At 41.2% G+C, this 19033-nt stretch overlaps 1 protein-coding gene across 2 annotated transcripts in view; it reads left to right on the top strand.

Moving 5' to 3' along the window:
• Positions 1–19033, top strand: part of PARD3B (par-3 family cell polarity regulator beta) — a 725193-nt gene that overhangs the window by 384160 nt on the left and 322000 nt on the right. For both annotated transcript variants that reach the window (XM_075069989.1, XM_075069988.1), the window contains exon 11: positions 12283–12468. In XM_075069989.1, coding sequence (XP_074926090.1) covers positions 12283–12468 — 186 coding nt within the window. The remainder of the gene's footprint in view (positions 1–12282; positions 12469–19033) is intronic.

The raw sequence follows: 19033 nt of genomic DNA, 5'->3' as shown, positions 1-19033 counted from the left end.
TGGTCTAGACAGTATTTAGTCCTGCCATGAGGGCAGGGGACTGGACTTGATGACCTCTTGAGGTCCCTTCCAGCCCTACAATCTATGAATCTATGTAATAGCTGAGTAAGGAGCTGGTTACAAACTCAGGATGATCTTGAATTGCTTAATTATCCCTGACTACAGACTAGCCTGTGATTAGTGCATACTATAGATGCATTTTGGATTTAAGCTATGCAGTCCTGTGTAAATTTTCTAAAGTGTTTAAAGATTAGCTGGTCTTGGTATCATCTACCTGTTTATTTCTGCTGCCTCTGTTTGTTTGTTTTTCCTCCTTAGCTTAGAATAATTTGTTTGAGTTGTTTAGTTTTTTTGTTAAAAGACTTCTTTTTTTGTTGAGTGAGTGTTATTTTTGCACCATTTTGCGCTACTAGAGTGGGGTTTTGCCAGTGCTGTTGTGTATCAGTCTAGCTCCCATTAAAGCAAAGAATTTTAGTTTGTTCCCAACCTTTCTCAAAGAGGGTCAGCAATATCTGTGTTGAGAGTTAAAGAGGGGCCGACTTCATTTGGAACTGGCATTGCTTTGGACCCAAATCCTTTGAAGGTGTTTAAGGGTGGCCATCTTGGGTTTTGATTCAGGATAGTCTGTCTGTTTCCAAACATTTATGAAAGATCCCTTGAAGATCTCCAGATAAGATCAGTGTATTTGGCATCATATACACCAGAAAGCTCAGAAGTCTTAGTTGGCATCACACTTGAATCCATGAAATTAGAAACTAGAAAGACGTATGAATAGGAGTGGAGACATTATAACATATGGCTCTCAACAGAAACTTTAGGCTTTGTATGCCTCAACTCCCAGCTATCTGGGCTACAATATTTATTTGCTGTAAAATCAAGATTTGTTTTGGTCATTACTTAAATCCACTTGGTAGCTATAGTGGGTTACCATCTGAAAGCATCATCAAATCTGATTTATCTACCCATCAGAAATGATGATCATGGTCCCTTCTGGCCCTAAGATCTATGAATGTATCTATGAAAAAGTTCTTCCAGGACAGCGATTTTCAAACTTTTTTTCTGGGGACCCAGTTGGGGTCTGGGAGGGGCTGAGGACTGGGGCAGAGGGTTGGGGTGTGGAGATGAGGGCTGCGAGGTGGTGCTGGGAGTGAGGGGTTCAGGGTATGGGAGGCGGCTCTGGGCTGTGGCAGGGGGTCAGGGCTCTGGGCTTAGGGTTCAAGCTCAGGGGTGGGACCAGGCATTAGGGGCTTGGGGTGCAGGGCAGGGCTCTGGGTTTTGGAGGAGGCTCAGGGCTGGGGCAGGGGATTGGGGCACAAGCTTACCTCAGGAGGCTCCTGGTCAGTGGCGCAGCAGGGGTGCAAAGGCAGGCTTCCTGCCTGTCCTGGCACTGCGGACTGCGCTGTGTCACGGAAGAGACCAGCAACAGGTCTGGCTCCTAGGCAGAAGTGCACAAGTGGCTCCATGTGGCTCTTGCCCGCAGGCACACCCCACCCCACCCCCAGCTCTCATTGGTCGGTTTTGGCCAATGGGAGTGTGGAGCCAGGTTTGGGGTGGGGGCAATGTGTGGAGGCCCACTGCCTAGGAGCCAGACCTGCTGCTGACAACACAGTGTCAGAACAGGTAGGGACTAGCCTGACTTAGCTGGGTAGCACCGCTGATGGGACTTTTAATGGCATAGTCATTGGTACTGACTAGAGCCGCTGAGACCCAGTGCCTTACATTTCACGACCCAGTACTGGCTCGCAACCTGCTGTTGAAAACCACTGTTCTAGGATATGACTTCTTATTGTGAACCTCTCTGGGATTTGAAGTGTGTAGACAAAACTATCCAAAGGGTGTTCTCTTTACCATCCCTACTTTAAAACTATAACTATTAAGTCAGTTAGTATGTGGCTGACCATCTACTAACGGTGTTCCATAGAGCCTGGGTAATATCTCAGTGCTGTGCTGAACTCTTGAAGGTAGTGTGCAAATTTAGGTCCTGATTCAGCAAGGTCCTCAACCGTATGCCTGCCTTAAAGTATGTTTGATGTTAGTGGGATTACTTGCATGAGTAAATGCCTGGCTGAAATGGGGCTTTAGTCTTAACTAGTTAATGTACTTCCCAGTCTACTTCCCAGAGTCTCATAACTTACAAAAGGAAGCGAGGCTGGATAGTTAGGTGTTAAGAGTGCAGTAAGGCACTGAGCTATTATTATGACAAAACTCTTTAACAAAGGGAGACCATTTTCTCTCATAAAAATTGCCATGAGAGTTTGAATAAGTATACAAAGGAAGTTGGAGGATCTTGTTTTTGAAGTCTCTGATGGAGTCTCACATGGTAAAATGTGAAATGCAATTTATCATCCTTGGAGGATTAAAGTGCTGAATCTGATTCCGTCAGTATTCAAAGCTGTGGTTCCAAGGCATCTAGGTATTTCAAACTAAAGCCTTTCTATCTAGTGTGACATGAACTTGCAGTGCACTACATTAATGTGCAAAATATCCAAGCACAAAATAACACTCACCTCTGTCCTTTTAACAGGAAGTACCATTAATGACTATTTTTATCACAATATGGTAGGTAGATAAATGCAGATAACGCTTCTGTAAAAGTGTGGTAAGGGTTATATGCAACAGTGACTGCAGTTATTTACCTCATTGTGACATTACATCAGACCATTACCTTGGAGCGTTGTTTTCAGAAGCATTACAGTATATCTATATGTGTTTTTAAACTGTGTAGAAGTTCTTATTGGAAAGAAGGTAAAGAATGATGTAAACAATTCAGCATGTTTTTTCAAACCTTTCTGTCAAATAATAGTCAATGTTCAGAGATTGCTCTTTAACCTGAAGGGTTTCATGCAGAAAATAGTAGAGAAAGCATGTAAATGTCTTATTTCCTTCATAAGCCTTTGAAAATAATCCTCATGGGTACATTGCCTCTCACTCTGAGCTCTGAATGGCACTCAAGGGACTTGGCATCTCTTATCAGAACTGAGCAGCCAGGCAAGGGGCAGCCAGCACATTGAGAAGCCATGATAGTGTGCTGGTCAAGGGCATCAGTCAGGTAGTGAAAGGCCTCTTGTTGTGTTAAACAAATGCTATTTCCTTCCTGGCTTCAGTGAGAACTGGGTTTTTTGTAAGCTTCTCTTTTGGCAAAAGAACAATGGGGATAAATAAGGCAGCCCTTCCAGTCAGGGAGATGTGCATTAGATTATCATAAATCCACAGATAAAAAGTGCAGTGGTCAATGAGAACAGACGTTCTTAGATTAAATGAGAGGTTTAATTGAAAGTGGTGTCTCAGGAGACGGAGGATTGAGCATCATATTTAGTAGATACCATGGACCATATTGAGAAGAAATAACACATGAAAAGTGCCTATTTTTAAAACCTTCCAGTTCTGTTTCTGTTGTAGGTAGAAGACAGTTTCTACTGTAGACCGTAGGGAAGATTGAAGATGCATTTTGACTGTGGCCTGTAGGTGTGGAAAGATTTTAGAAGTATATAAGTAGATATTACACTGTTTGAAGGATTACATATAGCTTTTTAATTAACAAGTCAGGGATTTGTATCACAGATGCACTTATTAAAGCTAAGTAAAAACCAGTGGTGACACTTAGTTAGCTAGCAGTGTACTCAAGTAAGTCTCCTGAAACTCTCAATTCAAGATATTCCATCTATTGCATTGACCATTGGTTTGCTGTAGTTGTATGTCTAACAGGTTTACACAGTCCCCTCACCTTTTTTTGAAATGCAGTCCTCTATGAACTTTGGCCGTTTTCTCACTAATTTGACTAATGAGTAAGAGTTTGCAGGAGAGAGGGCTTTGGGGTGTTTTTGTTTTATTATGTTATCAAACTCCAGTCATCAATCCCAGGTTTGGGAGCAAAACTTCTCAAACAAGAGCCTTGGTTTTACTGATACAACAGTGAAGTCGTTTGCATTTTGAGATGTATGATTCTATTGTTCAATCTTATCAAACAAATTATTAAATTGCTGCAGATTGCCTATATCCAATATATATTGAATTTTCAGAGGTCTGCCATAAGATTTAAGAGAGATTTGATTACAGCAAGTGTTTAATTTTTGGCAAATCACCGTTTTCACTTATTTCAAATCTTGTAGTTGCCAAGTAATACCAGCTGTCATAACAATCTATGTATGAATTTCAGTGCATGCCTACCCCCACTGGAAAACTTTTCAGAAGGATGCTGCAGTTAGATCTTACTGGAGATCCCAGAGACACTTTCCCGTTCTTTGCCTACACAATTTAAAAAATTGATGAGTTTATAGATGGAGAGATGGTGATACATGCATTAAGGAAGTCTGTCATTTTCCGTAATACACCCCTGTTTTCAGTTGCTTATGTCCCCACACCCCCAGTTTTTCTTATTGGAAAGTCCATAACCAGATGAGCTCAGACCAGTGAGACCTGGAAATAGTGGACAAAGGTTGTTTGTCCAATTCCAACTCCTCCCTACTCTTTTCTTTTCCTCTTCTGGGACTGTCTCACAAGATATTGCTCAGAAACAAAGTGGACTCCCTTCCACAACTCAGAGCCATGGAAGAAATGTCCATGAAAGTCGAGGGCAGGGGAGTTATTCTCTTAATTTTCTAGCCCTACATACGAAAAGAGGTTGAAATCACATTTTGGATCTCTGACAACTCAACAAATTCATCCATTGTTTCAAATTAATGGATGATAAATTCAAATTCCTACCTGAGATCCTGAAGACTGTTCACAGCTCCTCACTTGCAAGATGCCTAGTTCCATATCGTAATTCATATCACTCACAGGAAATACTTCTAGTTTCTTGTGGGAAAGTCTCATTACTGATTCACGATGGTTCCCTTGTAATCTCCACAGCCCTAAGAGGCCTCACCAAGTGCTAGCAGTCATGGCTGCACATCCAAGAAGGCAATGGAGTCAAGTACCATAGCTGATGACTGGCTCACAGAGGGTCAGTCATCACATGAGAAGCTCAGCCAGACCGTCCTGGATCTTTTTGCTGCTCTCGGCCTCAAAGTCAAGATAGCAGAGTCCACTCTCTCACCCCTATTCAGTTCATGGACCTACAAGTTTTTTCCCCCAAATCTCTCACCACTCGGCGGTGGGGAGGCCAAACTTCACACCTTAGATGTTATCAGATCTGTCACTTGCTATGTGGACTGAGTGAAACTATTCAGGAACTCTGCCAGACTCTTTCTAGTGTTCACCAACAAACTGAAGGGTCAACCAGTGTTCACCCACAGAGTGTTGAAATGGACTGTATCAGAGCATGTTATATAGTAGTGTGCTTTATACAGCATCTACCTGGAGTTCAACTCACACCTTTACTCAGCGTTACTCCTTGGTAAAGGGCTCCATATCCAATGTCTGCTTTGGCAAAGCTGCCCTACAGTCATTGTTTCAGTAGGTTCTAAGTATCCGCCTCCAGGACATGAGTTACTGCTTCAGTCACCAAAAGTGGAATACATGGGGAGAATCACTCAAAGAAAGGACAGTTAATTTACCGTACAGTGACTTTGGTCTTCAAGATGTTTATGTGTATTCCATAATCTCCATTTTTTCTCTGTTACTATGGAGTCATTGGCAATCTGGATTCTGTTTTAGTTAAGGAACTGGAGAGTGATTGTGGTTGCACTGTCCTTTATGCTCTCAGCTACAGGGTGCTGGAGGCCCTGCAAGGTACAGGTGTAGCCCCACAGATACTCCTATTCAAAGGATTCCAGTTTCATATGCACATGTGCACCAGAAGAGGAATATCTATGGCCATTAGATCTTGAAGAGCCACAATTCCTGTAGGCTAAGTAACCATTCTTTACTCAAGCATAACCCTGAAGTTTGTTTATTTCCTTTAGGTTCATGAATATATCTAGGCAGAATTAAAATTCAGCACCTTTTGATTTCCCATCCTTGTAATTTAATATATATATAAAGGGTTTCTAGGGATCATCTTGTGACGGATGCATGATCTCGGGAGCATAAAAACTTCAAAAAACTATTCTATTGAGATGTGCCAAATGCCATAGGCCTTGGGAGTAGTAAATACATTTTTGTATCGGTAAATATTATAGATATCCTTGTGAACTAAGGATCATATGCTAACTCTATGGAGGAGGGTTACTGAGTTTACACCGAGAAGTAGAATCATTGGGGGACAGTTACAGCAGACCCTAGGACTGCTAAACAACTCCAGAAAAGTACCACCTCTTGAGGTGACTTACATTTACTGGTTCATACTGTGTTCAAGAGGCCCATAGACAAAGAGCTTGTGGTGTAAAGGACCAGACTGAACTGGCTGAGAAGGACCCTCATTTTGATCCAAAAACAACGTAAGATTTTAACGAAGAAGGAAAAACCCTGCTGGAAGGGTTTGAGGGACTGGAAACCTACTAGTGTCTCCATGTGGAAGATGAGTGATGCTTGCTAAGCTTAGCATGCATATAGACTGCTGTTTCTTTGTAATAAGTTTGTCCTAAAATAAATAGACTGTACTTTGTGAAAGCTGGCTGGCCACTGGTAACCCTGGCATTGTTCCTGAGAGAGCAATCTGCAGATGCTGGACTGACATCAAACCTGCTGGAATAGTCACAATGAATTGCAGGGGATGGCACCTAAATCTCAGGTCTGGAGGGAGAGATGAGACCTTATACCTAAAGGGCACCCATGAGGATACTGTGGAGGGAGCAGAGGTGCTGTTAAACACAGAACTGTGACCCACCGTGCTACTGAATTGCTTACCTGGCTCTGTAGTGGAATGCAACTTCAACAGTACACTACACTTTAAGAGATGTGGATGTATATTATATATACTGTGGAGAAAAATTCAGCTTAATTACTGCCTGGAGTAATTCTAAAATATTGGTTGTGTTGAAAGAGAAACCCAAGTTTATATCATTTTGGACAGTCACTCTGTTCTTTCTAGAACAGAAACTTATTAGTGTTGCAGCTCATTGCATTCGCACCATCCTCAAGTGGACTAGGATTATAGGATGATATCAGTTTTGAAGTGAAGAACTGAGAGCAAAGGCATTTCTAATAGAATTGAAGACTTAGTGCATCAGAGTGGAGTTGCTTTACCAGACCATAAGTCTTTCAGTCAAAGATTGCTGCTCTGCTGTAAAATATTGATATATTGAGACAGTGTTCTAGCAATATAAGAGAAAATTAGGTTTTGGGGAAGTTGCTACTAACAAATGAATATTCATGAGACTGGTTACTCAAAAAAGGCAGTTAACTAGGCAGATTCCCTTACTTTTAGGAAGTTTGCCGCTGTTTACAGTCATCAGTGAAGGGACATCTATTATGAAGAGCAGAAGGAGTTATGGGGATGAGAATTTGAAGTTACTGGTGTATTGAAGGAAACCAAACTTTTAGGAAATATATTTGTATTTCTTTCTCTACCAACAGAAATTTTCAGTAGGTTTTTCATTGCTGTAGTTGTCTGTGATGAAGTAATTGCTACTTGCTATGCTGAGCATCCAAGCATTTGCGGTTAGATTCCACGGAATAGGTAAGGAATGGTATGTCTTAAGTGCAGAGATAAGGACAGGGCTACTGTAGTTTCACACTGAGCTGTGGAATTGACTTTTACATATGATGCAGCTTTCCTCTCACCTATTCTCAAAAGAATTGTGGTCAGTAGGATTTCATCCAGTTTCATTTCATGGCTAGCTAGTGTGTGACATTACAGTTAAAACAAACCAGGCTTAGTTTGATTGTAAGTCACGTTTAGCTGGATCTTAGGGTAAACTTCACTTCATTTTTTGACTCCTTTTCCCATTTACACTGGATCACAGGTGCCCACAATTCTTCGCCACTCCTTCCAGTCCATGGCATGGGTTCGTATGTCTTGGAGTTCCATTCGTTTTCTCTTCAAACTTCTCCTCTTAACAAAGTCTTTCCACCGTTGCCTTGGTCTTCCATATCCTTTTTTGCTGTCCCCTTCCTCCCACCCTTTCTTTGCTGATCATTATCACATGTGCCGCCCACCTCAGACATGTGCTTCCCAGGCTTTCTATCACTAAGGGTATGTCTACACTGCAGTTAGAGCCCTCTGGCTGGCCTGTGTCAGCTGACTCAGACTCGTGGGGCTTGGGCTAAGGAGCTGTTTGATTGTAGTGTAGACATTTGGACTTGGGCTCCAGACCTCCCCCTTCCCCCGTGAGGTCCCAGAGCTCACTCTCCAGCCCAAGAGCAAACATCTACACTGCAGTTAAACAGCCCCATAGCCCAAGTCAGCTGTCATGGGCCAGCTGTGGGTTTTTAATTGCAGTGTAGATATACCCGAAGAGTTCCAAGTTCATCTTCCCCCTGATTTCTTCCATGTGCCCTCTAAGCTCTGCTTGTCTTCCATTCTCCTCAGTATATTGTTTTTTACTACCTATATATTTTTTTCTTCCCTTTCCATCAGATCCACCCTTTCCAAACCGTAGGGCAGGCAGGGACAAACGCATGCCTTGTAAACTTTTCCTTTCAGTTTGTTACTTAATTGCTGGTCCCACAGTGCTCCTGCCACCTTTTTCACAGCTGCCCATGCATACTGGGTGGTTCTTTTCAGTTCTCCAGAATTCTCTCCAATGGCAGTAAGTGTATTTCCCAATACAAAATTCTTTCTTCTGGTTCAGCTTCTCTCCTGAAACTCCTATCAACAGCTCTTTCTCCATCTTTGTTACTTGCGTAACTTCAGTTTGCTTTGCATTTACTTTCAAACACAGATATCCACTCTGATACCATGTTTACCACTTCCTTTTTGCTATCAGCCAAAAGGGCCAGGTTGTCAGCATTCATTAGCTGGATTGTAGCTAAGCTGACTGTAAATATGCACCCAAGAAGGGACAGTTTTTAAACCAATTTAGCTCTACTGGATAAGGAGCAGTTGTGAAAGGTGTTAGGGGGGATTGTCTGGAGAGTTCCTCGAGTAATAGGTACAAGCAGCTGTTGTTTAAATTAAAGTTAATTTATTGAGGTTTTCTTTAATAAAACTACACGATACTTAGAGCGCTGCAGTGAAAGCGTTGTCAAACTATAAGGATTCCAAACTGGGTATTGAAGAAGAGCTGAAAGAAACCTAATACTGAAAAAAAAAAATAGTATTTATGTCTCACTGAACACATTTTAAAATCTCATTTGATACAAATACCACGTCTAGGCATGCAGATGGTAACCCAATGGATTAGTGAAAAGCACTCATGCACAGAATACCTTTATTAAATAAATGTAAAAATGTTGTGCAAAACTTGAAGAGTTTGGTTAGCTTTTCACTTGTTTTTAGCAGTCTACTTATATAGGAATCTAGTTTAAAACTGAACTCACCTATATTTAGAAACAATGTTATAAAGCACATGTTTGTAGTTATTATTTATAGTATACAAATATACAGTAATTGCCTAGTTATTGTAATGTTGTCCACTAGAATTAACGACATTTTGTAGCTTCTGTTATAAAATATTCTATCCTTTGTAGGGACATAGAAAAAAAAAGAAAAGAAAAAAAAAAAAACAACTTGACAGAGCTGTTCAGGAATGAACAATCTGTTTTATCCATGCTGTCTCTCCTGTCATCATTTAAGGACATGAGCAATTTTCCAGCTTCTTTACTATAAAGATCTGTCTTACAGCCAGACTTTCTTGCACTGTGCTGAGGGGGCACAAAGGTTTCAGTTGTACTGGCTTGGTATGATGATAGGGAGTTGTTTTGTGTTGTTTCAGCAGCCGTTTATTTTGTGATGCAAAAGGATACTGACAGAAAATCCCAGAGAATATATAAGTGAATGATGTCTGCAAGTGCACCCAATATTCATGTTGTGAAATGATATGATTATATGAGATATCATGGATATTACCTGTCCATTTCCTATGCTGTTAGTTGAAAATAAAGCTCATATTTGGTGCTGTAAGCAAGTAGCAGGCAGAAATGTAGGTGATCCACTTTATATAAGGCGTTTGGGGTGCTGTCATTGCATTAGGAGATACTTGAGATGTTTGGTGGAGTTGTGGTGTATATTTCAGTGAGAAGCCAGAATTTTTTTGTTGTTGGTATTTTACTTTGGGTCCAAAATGTAGTGCCACGCCTCCCTCCCTCCCCTCCTGCATTTCAAATGCTATGAATAAAAGATCTGGTAATTTCTCTCTCTCTCTCTCTCTCTCTCTCTCTCTCTCAGTATTTATTTAGAGCTTCATCTCCATAATATCTGAGTGTTTATGCTAAAACTCATCTTCCCTCACACTGATCCTGGGATTGTCAGATTTGGGCTTCAGTTTGCTCCACATCTAAGATTTCCTATGGCTAGATAAGATACATCTTAGATGAAGGATTCCCTCTTTTGAGCCATGTTGTGGGATACATACCTTAGCAGTAGATTCTTAGCAGCCCCAGTATGGTAATATATTTCATAACTACAAATCGTTAATCAGTAAGATCCAGTCTAATTTAACTTCAGCTAGAGGGAAAGCTGAGGCTCTGCTTCTGGGCCATGTGATTAAGTCACTTGACCGAACTCATATGATGAGTCATTGTCACAGGTGACAACACAAATCCAGACATCCAGCCATATTCTCTAACCACTCTAGCCCAGTTTTCCTTATTTATTTTAATTCATTGGCTTTGGGAACTTTTACAGGACTGTTGCCTCCATATGTTATAATTTTGTTAATTACTTATGTAAGAAAAAATGCCACAGAAAGTTGTGTACTTCAAGTGAACAAAGGCAAGAGCACAGAAGTGGAGCAAGAGTACTGGAGATAAGCTAATGACATCAAGACAGTAATTATCAGTGTCAATACCATGCCATTTTTGTATTTTCCAATTAAATGAATTGACTTTCATGCAATTAATTTTTAATAAATATTTGTATATGGTACATATTAGAATCAAGGTTTATAGTTCTAGCTCACTGAATAGTATGACCCCTCCCTCAGACAATAGTTACTCTCCATCAGCAATAGTGGCGTCTTAGATACATGTAAGTGAATCATGTATTTAGTTGATACTGTTTCAGTGGTTGACATTCACTTACATTTAGTTTTTACCCTTATCTTTTTTTATAACACCTCTTGGTGCCCATGTAGGGTGTTAAATGTATTGTATAGTGGCCTCAGTCCACTGCCGGTTGGACCGAATAATAAACTTTAAGGTCATAAAGGAACCATTATGATTATCCAGAAACCAACCCCACAGCTGGTGCACGTTGATACTGTGTGGACAATCTCAGCAGAGATGTCAAGGATGTAGGGTATGAACTTCCTTGTACCCATCGAGGTGGTACACAAGAACCTCTGAGTTACAAACAGGTAGGGAACGGTTCCTAACTCTGAACAAAACATTATGGTTGTCATTCAAAAGTTTACAACTGAACATTGACTTAATACAACTTTGAAACTTTACTGTGCAGAAGCACAGAAGCACAGAAACGGTTTCCTTACCTTGCCAAATATTTTTTTAAACTTTCCCTTTATTTTTTTAGTAGTGTATATTTAACACAGTACTGTGCTGTATTTGCTTTTTTTGGTCTCTGCTGCTGCCCGATTGTGTACTTCCATTTCCAAATGGTTGATTGGTCAGTTCTTAATTCTGGTGTTTGTAACTCTGAGGTTCTACTCTACCTCCAAGTTAGGTTTGAGGAACATTGGCAGGACAATGTTGAGAAGTTTCCACTCCCACGTCCTGTGTGGATTAACAGAGGACTTCAGTCCAGCACCTTTGAGAAATGCTATCTTCATGTTCTGGTTTTTAAAATAGTATTTTTCTGCATATACCATTTTTCTATTAATTTTGTTTCTTACACTGCTGCTCCAAACTTTAAAAGATATCCAAAGCAGGCACCAATTCATCCACTGAGGGTGCAATAATTTTTTAAGGATTTAACTTAGAGCGGTATGAAATTTAACTACACAGCTCGTATTAAAATCAGTGAGTACTACATGTAAAGGCAGAGGGAGTTATATGAGTACATTTTTAATGTAGCTGTTTATATATGTTTGAAATGCAGAATCCTTGGCCTTAAATGTCCTGCAGCATCAAACTTGTAGTACCCTGTACTGAAGTATTTCCATATTCCATGTAATTGTATTTATAAATATTTTAATAATATATATATATTAGGTCACAGAATCATGTGACCAAATCATAGGCAATAGCCCAAAAGCTATTGACTAGATAAAGGAACTATGGTGCAAAACTATTTTTAGTTACATGAACCTGTCCAAAGAATTAGATCTGGGAAACCTAGAATGCACTGTGTTTAATATTCTCTTTTTTTCCTTCACTGTTTTCATCTTTCAATTTCTCCAACAGAAAGGAGAGCCCAACTGCAGTATTCTTTCACTGGAGACCACAGAACAGCTGACCTTTGAGATACCCCTGAATGATTCAGGTTCTGCTGGACTTGGTGTCAGCTTGAAAGGGAACAAATCTCGGGAGACTGGGGCTGACCTTGGGATTTTCATCAAATCCATTATCCATGGAGGTGCAGCTTTTAAGGTATGGAAGAATTGAATTAGCTCTTGTCTGTGGTAGCATTAATTTGTTCACATGCTCTTCTAGGAGTTCTTGTCTTCTCACTTCCAGAAAATTACTAAATAGTGCTAATTCCAACACATCACATTATATCCTATTAACATATATAAATATATATATTTAGCTCACACACCAATATTTACCTCGTAGTTAAGATTGCTCAGGTGTTTCTTTAGTCTATAAAAAGATCTTACAAAGATGCATACTTTTATTGAAAAAAATGTATATTTTTCTCCTTTTTTTTAAAGTGATGTCAGAGTTAAGGCTGTGCATTTGAGTGAATTTTTGCATAATTGACTGTGAGTGTTGTCGTTAGGGTTTTCTGGAGTGAAATGGGCTTTGGGTAGAATTTCCAAAAGTGCCTGAGTGAAGGGGACTTAGGCCTCCTTCGTCACATAGGCATTTTTGAAAAATCTGCCCTTTGTCTTAGAGTTGAGAAGTCTGTGATTGTATTTGGTGGGGGTAAGAGATGTGAATTGAGGTTGGTGTGGATGTTATGTTGCCTAAACTGATGATTTCCTTGACTTTTAATTTGTGGTGATAGGAAATACACTTGAGCAACTTTAACTGTACATTAATGGCATGTTTGGTGTGAGAATTTCCTTGGTGTGTGGTGTGGTGGTGTTTTTGTTTTAACAACAAAAGTTTTAAGTAGTCCTGGCGTGTAAGTACTGAGAGGGGAAAACTAAGCTCTGGTAGATGTCATGAGGCACACCATAGCAACGGTGGTTACTGCCGTGGGACTCTTCTGCTTGTAGATTTTTATATATGGGATATGTGTATTGAGGGGGGATTCATAGCTTTATGGAATGTGAAGGAGGGAAGATAGTTCAGGCAAGTTCTTTTTCCAAGTTGAAAGTGCTAAACTTTGCATGCTTAAAATGTCTAATGTGGAGAAAGGTGTTTCTCTGTCCCTGTGCCCCCTATGCTGCCTTCTCATTCCATGTCTGACCCTGACCCCTATAGGTGTCTTCTGTACCCTCTGAAGCTGCAGCTTCCTTGTTATCTGTCATTCTCTAAATCACCCATTCCCCTTCCTTTTTTATTATAATAATAATAATGGGAGATATACCAATCTCCTAGAACTGGAAGGGACCTTAAAAGGTCATCGAGTCCAGTCCCCTGCTTTCACTAGCAGGACCAATTTTTGCCCCAGATCCCTAAGTGGCGCCATCAAGGATTGAACTCACAACCCTGGGTTTAGCAGGCCAATGGTCAAACCACTGAGCTATCCCTCCCCACTATAGACTTGCTAGAGTTTGTGACAGAAAGCCCTGAACTCGCATACCTAGCAAGGTCTGTCAGAAAGAATGCCGCTCGGGTAAAGTGCTCTGGAAGGTGCCACAGTACAGTGTGGTGTAAGAACCTGGATAGGATTATCAGATGGGGAGATGGCCTTCCTCATGACCTGGGAAGCAACTGAAGCTGTCTGTGAACGTTCATTGCTCTGCCAGCCTCTGTGGCGCAAGAAAACAAACCAAAACAAAAGTTATAACAGAAAAGCCAAATCACATTTTATATTTTTATTTTTCCTCACAAATAACTCCAGGTTGGGCATTAATGCAAGTTGAAACCCTTGTGAAATTGTACATTTGTGACTTGAGATTGTGATGTTTTGTGACCTTGGGGAGAAAAAATGGTGGAAACCTGAAAAGAGCAATTTTAAATCTTCTTGAATTGTACCACAATGGCACTTAAAAGTGTGAAATGCCATAGAAGATTACAGTTTTTTGCAAAAGCCCATTTTTAAGAATGATTTCTGTGAATGTTCTTGTTTTAATTAAGGGATTCATACCTTGCTTTAAGTGGAGAACTCAAAACAGCCTTAACTACTGAGCCATTAGGGCAGTGGCGCCCGAACTATGGTGCATGCCCTGCTAGGGGAGTTCTTAGGAACTTTTCTGGGGGGGCGGGGGAGTTGTGAGGCCTGAGCCAGCCCCTACGGGAGGTGGGAAGGGCTGCCACCCAGCCCAGCTGTGCCCCCACCCACAGCTTCACTCTGCGCCCATTGTACTGCCAAGCCATCTCCGTCTCTAGCCCCAGCTCCTCCTCACCCATCCCCAGTTCAGCCCCCACCTCCACCTTCAGTCCAAACTCCTCTGCTGAGCCAACTGTGCAGTAATGGAGGGGATTCCATTACTGGTAAGGCGGGGGCATGACAGGAAAAGTTTGTACACCGCTGCATTAGGGCATTTCCATAATAACATATTGCATGTAGCATTCTCTCTGGGCTGCTTTTAGTCTTTCCAGAGTTCCAAGGTGACACCGCTGAACCCATAAAGCAGTGTAAAGACATTGAAATTACAAACTTATTTAGTGTTTACAAGAATAAAAATTCAGCAAGCCTGTGAGATGGAGAATAATGTATTCAATCTGAAATGTCAGTGGAAACCTAGTTTGTCATATTCTTCTTCCTTGCCAATCAAAATATTGTTAGTATTATGGACAAAGCCTGCCTTAGTTGAGCTTAACAACAGTTACATAGAACTGATGTCTGAGCTGAACACAAACTGATAAATCACAACATTATGACTTGTTCATCTCTCTCATGGAAGTAAGGATTCTTGTTCACTTTTGTGATTAAAAAGCACTCGAATAACTTGCTAATGTTTAGGAAATTTATTGGCAGCAAATTCACCAAATAAAATTTGAATAGAGATAGCTTTAGTGAAATTAAAAACAAGAGTCTTAATCATCTTGTCATGTAATATGTTTAGCTGTTTTGGATCTATAATGTAATATTTTCTTTTGTGTTACACTGGTCTACAATTTTTGAGAAGTCGTCTGCTTCAGAGATAAAATGTGGTATTTATTATGTATTTTGATGTGCTGAATTCAAATATGACAATTAAAACAACTGATTGGCTACTGTTTCTAAGATATTTAAGTTTTTACATTTTATGTCTATGTATATTGTGTAGATAGTAGAGTTTTAATCATAAATTGTAAACCTAAGTCTTTTCATGTGTTTATGGTTGCTTTACATGATAATATTTCACCTGTCCTGTTTATGTAACACTTTAAAAATCAGCAAAAGGGTTATATAAATAAAATTTATTATGAAACAAAAGGCAAAAAACTATTATGTACATAGTTTAGTCCTATTCAGTGTCTACTCGGCGCTTCTTGGCTTGTCTCTTGTATTCATTAAATGGAGCATCTCTTGTCACTGTCCAGCAATAGTCTGCAAGCATTGATGGGCTCCATTTGCCCTGATAGCGTTTCTCCATTGTTGCAATGTCCTGGTGAAATCGCTCGCCGTGCTCGTTGCTCACTGCTCCGCAGTTTGGTGGAAAAAAATCTAGATGAGAGTGCAAAAAATGTATCTTTAGTGACATGTTGCAACCAAGGCTTTTGTATGCCTTGAGGAGGTTTTCCACCAACAACCTGTAGTTGTCTGCCTTGTTGTTTCCGAGAAAATTTATTGCCACTAACTGGAAGGCTTTCCATGCCGTCTTTTCCTTGCCACGCAGTGCATGGTCAAATGCATCATCTCGAAGAAGTTCACGAATCTGAGGACCAACAAAGACACCTTCCTTTATCTTAGCTTCACTTAACCTTGGAAATTTTCCACGGAGGTACTCAAAAGCTGCTTGTGTTTTGTCAATGGCCTTGACAAAGTTCTTCATCAGACCCAGCTTGATGTGTAAGGGTGGTAACAAAATCTTCCTTGATTCAACAAGTGGTGGATGCTGAACACTTTTCCTCCCAGGCTCCAATGACTGTCGGAGTGGCCAATCTTTCTTGATGTAGTGGGAATCTCTTGCACGACTATCCCATTCGCAGAGAAAACAGCAGTACTTTGTGTATCCAGTCTGCAGACCAAGCAAGGCAGCAACAACCTTCAAATCGCCACAAAGCTGCCACTGATGTTGGTCATAGTTTATGCACCTCAAAAGTTGTTTCATGTTGTCATAGGTTTCCTTCATATGGACTGCATGACCAACTGGAATTGATGGCAAAACATTGCCATTATGCAGCAAAACAGCTTTAAGACTCGTCTTCGATGAATCAATGAACAGTCTCCACTCATCTGGATCGTGAACGATGTTGAGGGCTGCCATCACACCATCGATGTTGTTGCAGGCTACAAGATCACCTTCCATGAAGAAGAATGGGACAAGATCCTTTTGACGGTCACGGAACATGGAAACCCTAACATCACCTGCCAGGAGATTCCACTGCTGTAGTCTGGAGCCCAACAGCTAGACTAGAGCCAATCAACAATTTTAAGCATCATTTTCGTTCTCAGTGACCCAGAATTAGTAAAATTTGACTACATTTATTTCAGAAGCATTTTGGCTGTAGAGCAGTGTTATCTGAGCAGATCCTAACAATTGTGTTTTCTGTGGAAACACCTTTAATTCAGTTTGTGTAAATTCCTCTCCTGACGCTAGCCTGCTGAGTAAGACAATTCACAACATTAAAAACGACACAACCACATATTTACGGCTGGTGTTCAATGCCACATGGCATCAGTCATGGCTTTAGCCTTTATATCACTGTTTAATACTTAGTTGCCTTTAAAGGAAGGGGGTTGTTTTTGTGACGGCAAGAAAATTGGTTAACCAAGAAACAAAGTTTGTTTCACTGTTGTTGTTGTTTTTCTTTGCTGGGGTTTCAAGCATCAGAATTTTACCCACATAACCTACTCCCCTTTTACCAACAATGGGATGAGCATTTCCCCAGTTCTAGAATTGTGTGAGGGTTTTAAACTGTTTATTATAGTATTGTGAATCCATGTATAGTTAGAAACATGTATAACAGATTTAAACTAAAATATTAACAATTAACACGTCTGCCAAATTCCTCCCACCATCTCCCCAACTCTTTCCATGGCGGTTGTTTATCACAGTACATTTCCCATTGTAGAGGGTGAAATTATAAAGAACATAAGGGAAAGAATACATATCATTTCTTTCATTCTAGGGTCACTGTTTCTTTTCCCACCTGTATAGTTGCTAGTGCAATACTTTGGGATAGACAGTGTATCAGAAATGGATCTATGGAGGTGGTACTAAATTGTATGTTAAAGATTTTAACAGATTTTAATCTATGATAGTGCAGCCTGATTACAGTGCTATTATCCTCATTTTATAGATGAGTCACTGAGAGACACAGTAACTTCGCCAAGGTCACAAAGGGTAGGGAATTGAATCCCGGTCTCTCAAGTCCCAGGCTAATCTCTGGACCATCCTTCCTCTCACTGTACTTATATATGCATGTACTATTAACTGCTGGGCAAAATTTACTTACATTGCTCTAGGAATGAACCACCCAAATGACCTGTTAACAAAAGTTCCATTTCACAAGTTGTTACATTAGGGCCAATACAACCCATAAAACCAGACTGGATACAGAACGTCCTTTCTCAAGGAGGAATAACATGCAGCAGTGGAAGGGGGCAGTCCAAAAAGAGGTTGCTCATTGTCCACACCTGCTTGGAACGGAATGATAAATGAGTTTGACAAAGCAAACGTGGTAAGATAACGTAAAGGGTATCAAAACAGCCTTCTACTGACACAGATAGCAAGTCCCTTCCAAGTCTGGATCTTCTTCATAGTAACTCAGTATGATATAGCCAAGTCACCACACTAGTCTAAATTGTATTATGTAAATAAAGCTACTCTTTCTGAGTTTTCAATTCTCTATATTCCTGCGGTTGGCTATCTTGCACAGCACAGTCGACACCCAACTGTGAACAACTATAAAATTCCTTGCATCAATTTAAAGAGAGAGAGAGAGAGTGTGTGTGTAGGTATGTGTAAATCAGGGCTTCTAACATTTATGTTAAAAGCCTTGTATATTGGGAATTTTAAATTCAAAGCTTTTATTTGCACTTATTCTGAGCATTTGCCCCTGCAGTTTATTGTACTAGAGTCTAGAACAGGGATCGGCAACTTATGGCATGTGTGCCAAAGATGGCACAAGTGTCGATTTTTAATGGCACACTGCTGCCTGCCGGGAGCCTGGCTCGGCCTGGCCAACTCTTCTCCGCCTCCCCCACCCCCTCCTGCAGGGGCAGGGGGCAAAAGCTTGGTCCTGCCGGCTCCTCTGCCTCCTCCTGCAGTGTGCTGGGTTCCTGCCCCTCCTCCTCCTCTCCGTCTGTCCCTCCCTCCCTGCCAGCCAATCAGCTGATGGCCGTTGCGAGGGAGGGGGTGGGAGAGGAGTGGAGTCAGTGTGCAGAGGCAGAGAAGAAGCAGGAGCAGGGTCTTGGGGAAGGGGGAGTGGAATAGGGGCATATCCCCTCCAGCTCCCTGCCATGAGCACCCCACATCCCCAACCCTCTGCCTTGACCCCCTACACAGACCCAGCCCTGCGCCCTGCACACCCCCCTCTGCCCTGAGCCCTGCAGCCCTGCACACCCCCCAGGTACCTGCCCTGAGCCCTGTACCCCCCTCACACACACCCAGCCCTCAGCTTGACTCCTTCACCCCCCTCATGACCCCAGCCCTGACTCTGGCATCCCCACACATACCCAGCCCCCCCGCCCATGCCCTGACATCTGCACCCCCTCACATGCCCCCAG

The sequence above is a fragment of the Chelonoidis abingdonii genome, chromosome 10, assembly GCF_003597395.2.
Source record: "Chelonoidis abingdonii isolate Lonesome George chromosome 10, CheloAbing_2.0, whole genome shotgun sequence".
Classification (NCBI taxonomy): Eukaryota; Metazoa; Chordata; order Testudines; family Testudinidae; genus Chelonoidis; species Chelonoidis abingdonii.
Note: the sequence above shows the minus strand (reverse complement) of the source record. Positions and strands in the feature narration are given on the sequence as shown.